Source organism: Balaenoptera acutorostrata, chromosome 14 (genome assembly GCF_949987535.1).
Source record: "Balaenoptera acutorostrata chromosome 14, mBalAcu1.1, whole genome shotgun sequence".
Lineage (NCBI taxonomy): Eukaryota > Metazoa > Chordata > Mammalia > Artiodactyla > Balaenopteridae > Balaenoptera > Balaenoptera acutorostrata.
Genome location: NC_080077.1, coordinates 71207364 through 71218395, shown reverse-complemented (window position 1 = coordinate 71218395; position 11032 = coordinate 71207364). Strand labels below are relative to the sequence as shown.

The 11032-nt window shown below is 40.6% G+C and overlaps 1 protein-coding gene and 1 pseudogene across 1 annotated transcript in view; both read left to right on the top strand.

Moving 5' to 3' along the window:
* C14H6orf163 (chromosome 14 C6orf163 homolog) overlaps positions 1-11032 on the top strand; it is a 38052-nt gene that overhangs the window by 17130 nt on the left and 9890 nt on the right. Inside the window, exons 3-4 of the mRNA XM_057527641.1 lie at positions 6983-7077; positions 8515-8622. Coding sequence (XP_057383624.1) covers positions 6983-7077; positions 8515-8622 — 203 coding nt within the window. The remainder of the gene's footprint in view (positions 1-6982; positions 7078-8514; positions 8623-11032) is intronic.
* LOC103007954 (density-regulated protein-like) lies at positions 2583-3355 on the top strand (annotated as a pseudogene).

The window sequence follows — 11032 nt, the reverse complement described above, 5'->3', positions numbered from 1 at the left end:
TTTTCTTAAAATTACTTTTTCTGATCCTAAGAGTGCTTGTACATAGTAAAAGACATCTTAAATTTAATTATGATCAGAAATCCAAATTACACAAACTTTGTTTGCTGTGCCGTATGTAATAAAATAATTCCACCAGCCCCCTTTGGGGAAACCTTCAAATGGATCCATGAGTACCAGCCATTTAAGACACGCTTTTACACTCACAAAGATATACTGGGTAAGTGACTTTGCTGTTTTCCTTTGTTCGAATGTTTCATAGCATTATATGACATTCTTCCTGATGTGTAGACTTTGATCAGCTCTCCTGATCAAAGTTGCTTGTCCTGCAGGGGTGTCTGTTTGGCATGAGAAGAATGTGGGTTGAAATCCAGTTCTCCACTTCCCAGCTGTGTGCCTTGACAGTATGCTTAGCCTGTCATTCTGTCTCCTTATATGTAAATAGGTATGTTAATACTTATCTTGCAGATTTGTCTGGAGGCTTTAATGAAATATTTGTACCTATTCTAAAGCCTGGCACATAATAGTAACTGAGAGTTCTTTTTGCCCTTCCTCATACTTGGGCACCTTCCATACACATAGGAGAGGAAATATCTCTAAGTAATACCTTAATACATGGGTGAAAGAAACTATATTCTTTTTTTTAATACATCTTTATTGGAATATAATGCTTCACAATGGTGTGTTAGTTTCTGCTGTATAACAAAGTGAATCAGCTATACGTATACTTATATCCCCATATCCCCTCCCTCTTGCGTCTCCCTCCCACCCTCCCTATCCCACCCCTCTAGGTCGTCGCAAAGCACCGAGCTGATCTCCCTGTGCTATGCAGCTGCTTCCCACTAGCTATCTAGTTTACATTTGGTAGCGTATACATGTCCATGCCACTCTCTCACCTCGTCCCAGCTTACCCTTCTGCCTCCCCGCCCCCGCCCTCAAGTCCATTCTCTATGTCTGTGTCTTTATTCCTGTCCTGCCACTAGGTTCATCAGTACCATTTTTTTTTAGATTCCATATATATGCGTTAGCATGTGGTAAAACTATATTCTTTATTAGTAGCTGGTGACATAAAAGTAGGTAGATCTGGGTAACATGAGTATATGTACTATATATACACTTCTTATTTTTCCTCTTTTAAATCCTTTTGTTTTTTTAAAAAATTTTTATTGAAATATAGTTGATTTACCATGTTTCAGGTATATAGCAAAGTGATTCATTTTATATATATATAAATATAAAACTTTATATAAATATTTTAAAATTTTATATAAATATATTTTATATAAATATATATATAATATATTTATATAAAATATATATTCTTTTATATAAAATATGTTCTTTTTCAGATTGTTTTCCATCATAGATTATTACAAGATATTGAGTATAATTCCTTGTGCTGTACAGTAGGTCCTTGTTGTTTATCTATTTTATATATAGTAGTGTGTATCTGTCAATCCCAAATTCCCAATTTATCCCTCCCCCCCATATATACACTTCTAGTAAGCAAATCAAGTTGTAATTACAGGTTTCCTTCTCTCCTCATCTCTGTCAGATTTTTCAGTCTGACTTTAAGCCTTAAAAGTGTTTTCCTGGGCTTCCCTGGTGGCGCAGTGGTTGAGAATCTGCCTGCTAATGCAGGGGACACGGGTTCGAGCCCTGGTCTGGGAAGATCCCACATGCCACGGAGCAGCTGGGCCCGTGAGCCACAATTGCTGAGCCTGCGCGTCTGGAGCCTGTGCCCCGCGACGGGAGGGGCCGCCATAGAGAAAGGCCCGCGCACCGCGATGAAGAGCGGTCCCCGCACCGCGATGAAGAGTGGCCCCCGCTTGCCGCAACTGGAGAAAGCCCTCGCACGAACCGAAGACCCAACACAGCCAAAAATAAATAAATAAATAAATAAAATCAAGTAAAACTTTAAAAAAAAAAAAAAAAAAAAAAAAAAGAACCACAAGTCTTTCCTCCCTGCTGGGCATGCTCCCCTTTAAAAAAAAAAAAAAAAAAAAAAAAAAAAAAAAAAAGTGTTTTCCTAAGAACTCTCAAAATACTTCTCATATCCTCTCTTCCTTAATATGTTAAATTAGTGGTGATTAAATTTCACTCCTGATCTTTGAAAATGTAAGAAGCTAGAGAATGGAGGGTGTTTTGAAAAAGCTAAAATGTAGCGGGAGATCAAATTGGGATCATCCTCTAAAAATATCAATACCAAAACTGATAACTGATTTTAACTTTTAGTAACTGTTTAGTATGACTTATTAATTATTATCTCTATAATGATTTGACCTTTTACACCCAGAACAGTGGATATCTATTCTTAATATGCTTTTATTGGTTGATTCCTTATGCCTCCTTGGATATCTGAATCCAAACATTAAGTGAATAAATTAAAGCATGTTGAAATGTCTGTATAAACGCTAATGGGTATTGCATAGGGTAGTTCTCAACCCTGGCAGTGTCCTACAGAACTTTTAAATCCAAACACAGACTCATTGGATTTAATACTGTTAACCGAGCTCTTGGGCGGCTCTGGCCGGGGGAGAGGTCTCATGTGTCACTTCATCTGGCGGTAGTGGCGGGCGCGGAGATGGCGGAGACTGTGCGACCACCTGGGTTTTGAAATGGCTGCTGACATTTCTGAATCCGGTGGGCATGATTGCAAAGGAGACCCGAGGAGCAATACCAAGTTAGATGCAGATTACCCACTTTGAGTCCTTTACTGCGGAGTCTTATTCGTTACCAACAGAGTACTGTGAATATATGCCTGATGTTGCTAAATGTCGACAATGGTTAGAGAAGAATTTTCCAAATGAGTTTGCAAAACTTACTGTAGAAAATTCACCGGAACAAGAAGCTGGAATTAGTGAGGGTCAAGGAACAGCCGGGGAAGAGGAAGAGAAGAAAAAACAAAAGAGCGGTGGAAGGGGTCAAACAAAACAAAAAAAGAAGACTGTACCACAAAAGGTTACGATAGCCAAAATTCCCAGAGCAAAGAAGAAATATGTAACAAGAGTGTGTGGCCTTGCAACTTTTGAAATTGATCTTGAAGAAGCACAAAGGTTTTTTGCTCAGAAATTCTCCTGCGTGCCTCAGTAATAGGGGAGGATGAAATCATCATTCAGGGAGAATTTACAGATGACATAAGTGATGTCATTCAGGAAAAATGGCCAGAAGTGGATGATGATAGCATTGAAGATCTTGGAGAAGTGAAGAAGCAATTTTGAAAATTTGTCTGTATTTAATGATCTGAACTGATTGTTGATATGGCCAAAGGGAGAGAGGCCTTTTAAAATATATACATATATTTATCCCACAGTAAAACTGTAGCCTACCCTCACCCCTGGCATTTTCACTGTTCTGTACAAGGCTGCTTGTTTGTTTGTTTTTTTATTGCCAAAGTCAAATAAACAGGAGAGGGTGTCATGCTTATGCATGAAATAGAATTTAGTCAAATAAAAAATTTTGGTCATTTGGTACTGACTTTTTAACTTTTTATTTTTGGAAAAACTAGACTTTTTGTGGAAAGCTTTTCTGTTGATTATTTTTAAATAATCATGATTTAATCAAATCATGATTTTTTTTTGTTGTTGTTAAGCTGAGTGATATTTTGAAGAATTTGAATTTGGCTTCATCACCAGTAATAACTGTCTCCTTGCTTCTTTGGTATGATAGTTTTGAGATGCTTGAGCATCTCATGGATCTGTAGTTGAATTTGCTTCACTGTCACCAGCCAAGTTCACTTTGTGGGCCTATTAACATATTGTTGGTAATAGTTGTTCAAGCTGTTCTGGAGATTATTTGGTAAAGTATATTAAAAGCCTTAAAACCATCTGCACTGTTTGACCCACTTCTTGACATTATCCTAAAGATATAATGTCTGGCTTAAAACTGTGGTTGAGGGTGTTCTTCAAAGTGCTGCTCATGATATAAAAAAATTACAAATGATAAAGATGAACAATTGGGAAATGGTTAAAGAAATGATGGTTAGTCATATGGTAGAATATTTGCATATATTTTAAATATTTTCTAGGAATACTTGGAAAGGTGTTTGATAATGTTAAGTAGGAGGTCAGACCCTCAAATCCATTTTATACATTATTTTCATCATTGTTTTGAGTGGCTAGGCATTCAGAGAGGCTGAGTTCTTTTTCTGGCTATAAATTTATGTGAGTAAAATTCTGCTAACCATTTGAAAGTAATATACACCATTACTCAATATAGTCTGGGAAATAGCAATTGAAATTTGTTTTCCTTACAAGAGAAACAGTGACAATGAATCTTAATGAGTACATTAAATGAATTTAAAATCTGTTTTTATAAAGGTCTTAAGTCAGGTGCTACAAACTGAAAAGAAGACTCATGGTATTTTAAATTGCTATAGACACCTTTAAGAAAATTAGAACCCATTGTTTATTGCCATGCAAATTGCAATATTAAATGAATTAGTGGGTTTTCAAATAATTGAAATCTTAGAATGTATAATAAAGATGTAAATTAAGAAAATGAAATTCTGCATTAACTGTGAATTTAGCTAAGTAAAATTATCTGATAAAGCAAATTTACCCATTAAAAAAAAAAAAAGTACTGTTACTGAGTCCAAACCTGTTCTGCTCACCATACAACAGGCCAGTAAAATAGGAGACATGTTGTCAGGGCAAGGAACAGTGACTTTATTTGGAAAGCCAGCAGACCCAGAAGATGGCAGACTAATGTCCTAGAGAACCATGGTACCCCATTCAGAAATCAGGCTTCTTTTATATTAAAAGGGGCGGGGGGTGGTGGCTGGTTGTTGCAGACTTCTTGGTGCAGGAATCCTTTGTTCTTGCAGCTGTCTGGGTAGGTCAGGTCATGATGTTACTGTAACCTCCAACAAGACAAATGTTATTCTCTGTTCTGCAACTTTTTATCTCTATATAGGATGGGGAAGTGTTAACACCTTTAAAGGTTAGAACCTTGAGAATGGGCTATCCTGTAAATTTCAGGCTATAGGCAACATTCTTAACTCTAAGCAAAAGCAATAGAATACAAAGGTTAAAGTAAAAGAAACAGATCTAATATGGAGTCAGATTTGTTCTTTCCTATTACAATACTAATCCAACACAGACCCAGTAAATTAGAACCTTCAGAATCGGCCCTCAGCTTGTGGGGTTTTTTTAAAGTTTTAAAATATTTTTTACGTATTTTAATAGTTTTTTATTTGGAAATAGTTGAAGACTGGCAAGTTTTAAAAATAGAACAGAGAGTTCCCATCCAGCTTCTCTCATTGATGCCTTACATAATGCTGCTACACTGTCAAAACCAGGAAATTGGTGTTGGATCAATACTGTTATTTCAGGTGCAGACCTTACATGCACTTTTTTTCTTTGGTGTGTAGTTTTATTGAATTTATCACACGACGGTTATCATGTAACCATCACCACAATTAGAACATAGAAATGTTTCTTCACCACAAAGAAACTCCCTCATGTTACCTCTTTTTTAAAAAAATTTACTTGTTGAAATTGGCTTCTTTTTTTAAAAAATATTTATTTATTTGGTTGCGCCAGGTCTTAGTTGTGGCAGTCGGGCTCCTTAGTTGCGGCTCACCGGCTCCTTAGTTGCGGAATGCGAACTCTTAGTTGCTGCATGCGCGTGGGATCTAGTTCCCTGACCAGGGATCGAATCCGGGCCCCCTGCATTGGGAGCACAGAGTCTAAACCACTGCGCCACCAGGGAAGTCCCCCTCATGTTACCTCTTAATGCCTCCTAATCACCAAACACCTCCAGTTTAAAAACCTTAGAGGAAAAAGAGCTCTGTTCTCCTTACAGCTTTATATAAAATCCTGGAGAAGAATGTGGTTGGCCAGACTTGAGCATGTGCCCAATCCCGGGCCCATTAGTGGGGCCAGTTAATGGGGATCATGTGATGGGCCAAGCAGGTTGGCTGCTGTGACTGGCAGTCCCAGAACAGGTGAGAGGGGGAAGTTCTTGAGCAAAATGGGTCCTGTTACCAGAGGGAGAAAAGAGACGTTGGTCAGACAAAACATATGTCCCCAATGTCTTATCTGTGTTTATGGCCAGCGAGGCACCACGAGAGATACACTGCAGTGTGAGATGTGCTTTGTAATTTTAGGGAGCTGATCATCAAGACCTAATCACCAGAATGGTTAATAATTAGACACATCTAAGATGTGAGCAATAAATGCAATAAATAAGTACTGTAATAGTTTGAATTGGAGAGAAAGATCACTGTGTGTGTGTGTGTGTGTGTGTGTGTGTGTGTGTGTGTGTGTGTGTGTGTGTGTGTGTGTGTGTGTGTGTGTGTGTGTGTGTGTGGTTTCAGCATCCTCATGCAGGCTGTGAGCCACCTCTGACAACCCACTCTGGCAGGAGAAGATAGAGAAATCCCTGGGCCCAGCTCAGTGCACTCAGAGCTCTGTCCCCAGCTCTCTGATATTGTGTGGTCCTCGAACCTCTTTAGGTTTTTATTTTCTTGTCTGGGTGGAGAGGGAAGTATTATGGGAATATTGTTATTTGGAAATAAGATCATTGACAGAGAAGTGCTAAACTCCTACCCACAACTAAAGCAGCTAAACCCATGAAGACCTACACATTAGAAGGGCATATAGTGTATTAAAGAAAGCATTCTGCTCCCACTTTCCCGGTGGAGGTAACTAGCACCAGCACCCAGAGAGGAACAGGACAGTGTGCTAACGTCTCTTGGATATTCACTCACCGTTCAACTCTGGGGTGCAGAATGCGTTCCTCCTGCTGTTTTACTTCCGCAGTTGCCTCCCTGTGGACTGGGTCTGATGCAGGTGCTGTGAGTTCCCTCTTAATCAGTTAGGGAAGAGCTTACCCCTTTCATGGGTATCTTTAAAGACTGACATTTCCTGAAAGGATATATTTCTTAGATAACTCTAATAAATAACTCGATAACAGTGAAAAGGAAAGCCAAGAAACAGTCTATGGATATTTGTGATTTTTTTTTTTCTCTTCAAACACACAGATATTGGGGCAGATATTCTGAATAAGGAAGAGCAGTTGCAAGAAGCTGTACTCAAAGAACGTATTGCAAAAGCAGAAGCTGACGTATGGGCTAAGGTAAAAGAAGTTGGAAATCAACCTGAATGCATCTTTGCGGTTCTTTCACGTTTTGGATTTGTATGAAAGAGTGGAATCAGGCAGAACTGACTTTGAATGCTGGCATCTGTGGGACCAGGGTAGCAAGTTCTTCAACTCCGTAGTATTGGCGTCTTCAAATGTAAAAGAGGAGCAGTAATACTCACTCTGTAGGACTGTTGAGAGAGTTCAATGAAATAACGTGCCGGGCACACAGTAGGTGCTAAGTAAGAAGTAGAAACCATCAGGAGCTTCCTTCTGTCTAAATTGCCCCTATGTGTGGATGACTCCTGCTCCCTTTATTCTCATGGGATTAAAACCTTTTTAAAAAGACATTCTTGTTGTAGTTGTTTATTATTGCTTAATATTTAGTATATAGTAGACCATTCGTTTGTGCAGTGTGTGATGCCCCTAAGTGCCTGTTTTTTCCAAATGCTGCGTCATAGCTGACTCTCCTTTTCACCCCCTCTCCCAGCTCCCCTTCGCTCCAAAGTCCTTGACACCTTGTCCATGCGACTGCCGAGGGCCGTGGGGGCCATTTGAGGGTCTTGGGGCTCACGGTCAGATCCCAGACGCTTCAGCGAAGCAGAATCTCAATCCTCCAGCTCCCACTTCTTTCAGTTAGAGGGAAAATGCCATATGTGACTTCCTAAAGAAAATGAGCGCTCCGTGAGAGCAGGACAACCCACAGTGCTAGAACATTATTTCTCGGTTTCTCTATAAAGTAAACATCATAGCAAAGAGTGTTGGAATTGCCCAGTGTTAGTCCCAGCAAAAGCTTGGTATTAAAGTACTTCGAAAGTACAAAATGCTCCAGTGCAAAGTGTAATAGATATAAAAATCTTACTAGACATGTATCCTTATCAATAATAATAAAATTTAAATTGATTGTGAGCCATTAATTATATACCCTAACACAAGAGAATGCTTTTGTGAATAATGTACAATTTAAATATAAGTATAACAATATACAATTTAAATATAACAAATGTTCTGGGCATTCTCTTGAAATAAAATAATGAAACCTCTTCCTGAAGACCCTGATGCAGGGGATCTGGGATGGTACTCAGCCTCCCTTCTCAGCAGTTTCAGGCTTTGTGCATTTTTCCACTTCTCTGTATTCTCCAGATTTTCTGCGATGAGCATACATTACTTTGATAGTCAATCAAGCAAGAAATAAAGTGCCAAAGAAAAAAGACAACCCAGCAGCCTGCAGTAAAGCTCTCCTTAGCAATTCCTGAAACAGTGATTTTAGCCACGGTTTGGGCCGTGTTAGGGCATCTCTGGCTGAGGCCTAGTTTGCTATGGGAGGTTTGAGACGGGAACAGAGCCAGTAGTCAGGGGCCCCAGGGTGGTTGCTAGTTTTCATTAAACATGAAAACCTGATATATATTAATAAATAAATGAACTCTTTCAAAGGCTGATGAACGCCAAAGAGAAGCAGTGAAGAAAGCCCTTGAAGAAGCGAATGACATGCACAAAATGAAAATCCAGATTCTGAAAGAGGAACATCAAAAAGATTTACAGGTTTTTATAGTGGCTTGTTTGTTGTCTTTTTAGTGGTACTTTAGTAAAAAGCTCTGGCGTGTTCCATGGAGGTTGGTTGGGAGGCCCAGGATTTTCACAGAAGATACGCTGGACTCCATGGCAACAGTGATGCATGGGTGCAAGAGAATCCCTTTGACATAATGAAGCATAATGAAGGGCCTTTGATATAATGAACCCAAACCTTTATGGGGTTAAGGTATGAAGGAGGCATCCCTGCCTGCCGGACCCCACATCCCTTGCCACTGGCTCTCTTTTCTCCTCTCAGTGCCCTTCTTCTGGACCCTCAAACCTGTATGCCCCACACTCTTTCCCACCTTGGGGACTTTGCCAGAATGTTCTTCCTGCACTTCATCAGACATCAGACATCACTGGTCAAGGGAGGCCTTACCTGATCAGCTCTGCCCTGCTACCCATACACTGTCCTTGTCACCCCGCCCTCTTTAACAGCATCACCACCTAGCGCTGGTGTAAGTAAAGAGATTGGAGGATTGATTACTTGTTGAATACCTGATCGCCACCTGCCTGCAGCCTCCATAAGGGTGTGTCTGTCTCGCTACCACCCTCGTCCCGGTGCCAGCACGGTGCCTTGACTTTGTAAGTGTGAAAACGGGCTGAACAGAGGAAGCAGGCCCTTCTGTCCCTTCTCCTGAGCTCTCTGATTGCATCCTTTGTCCTAAGTTTGCATTTACTGCGGTGCCAAGAGGGTCCTCTGTTTCTCAGGTATTTCCTGCAGGACCAGAGATCACACAATGAGGGAAACTCTTTCCAGCCTGTAACTTGTTCCAGTACACGACTCTGGGTAGTTAGTAAACTGTCCAGGCAGAGACCCAGGGGTTCCTTATACAGTTCAGTCCCAAACTCTGCTCAAAGGAAAAAACATACAGAACTATTTTCACACGTGGGTCACGGGAGGGATAGGACAGGGCACGATGCAGATGTGATGATTCCTAGGCAGAGGCTGGAGGGAAAGTGGCAGAAGTGTGGACCCAAGTTTAGCCTAATTCAATAAGAACATAACGAATAAACAGTTCAGGGACCATGGGCCCTTTTGTCTCTTGTTTCGGCCGTGAGCACCTGCCATGTATCAGCTCTGTACCAGGTGAGATTGAATAGACTGTCCTCAGAAAACTTTCTGGCAGGAAAGGGAGCTCCACCCCAGGGCTCCTAAGGGATGGTTGACCCTCCCTGCTTGGCTCCAGTGGCCATGGCACCTGAGGGGCAGGCTGAGGTGGTCCACTGCCCATCCCTGATCTCACTTCAAAATGTGAGGAGCATTTATAGCATGTCCAGATAGGCCTGCTGCTCAGCTAGCTGGGACCAGAACGGCCACACTGGTCCTTGAATAGTGAAATACTTCTCTATCAGTTGATAAATCACCACTCCCCGGGCCACTAACACCTTCACCACCCTGGACCTCCCGCAGCCCAGCAATTTGAAGGGGCAACCGTTTCTATGGGTGTGGGCCTCTAGGACCCTGCCCTGTGCTGCAGCCAGAGGATACACATTTTAAATATCACTCCTGGCACTAGGTTGTGATGATGCAAGGGTAACTTAGATGTGATGCCTGTTTCAAGGAGCTTGCATCCTAGTCTTGCTCTAGGTAATTTGATGGTACCCCATATATATAGTCTTTGGGTTGAGTTGATGCACTTAGTGTTAAAATAGAAGAAGTCCTAAGAAATTTTAAAGAGGGAGGTTGACCTTTCCAAATTATTCTAAAAAAGTCTCAGGGACTTTTTTTTTTATTATTATGATGAATGAGTGATTTGTCTAAGAGGGGTGTGGAGGGTTGTTTCAGCTGTAGGGTCCCCAGACATAAACACCACTATTGCTCCTCAGGGTGTGTCTTTGAACCACCTCCTTAGAGTCTACTTACGTGCAGATTCCTGGGCCCCACCTGACCTACAGAGTCATTGGCAGCGTATTTAACCAGCAGCCCATGTGATTCTCACATATATTAAAGTTTAATATAAACACATATAAAGTCACCCATATTCTCTCATGTTAAAGTTTGAGATTACCCGTACAGAGAGCAGAAAACCAAGTTCTTCTAGAACCAAACAGCATTACATTCTGAGACGTAGAAATCACCAGGTGTTGCTCTTTTGTGATGTTAAGAATTTGGGTGTCAGATGCTTGCTGTTAAATAAAATTTCCAGGTCTTGTCCAATGGACAGATAGGATTTTGAAAAGGTGCTAATATTATCTTATTCAAATACAATAATATTAAAAAGTAAATAATAAAATGGAAGCTAAGGGAAAATGAGAATAGGAAATATAATGAAGTCAGGGTGAATCCAGAACTTAGAAATGTCTGTATGCCACGAGGTCCTGTGCAGTTATCATAGCTGGCCCTTGAGCTTTCTGACAGTCAATGCACAGAGGAAAG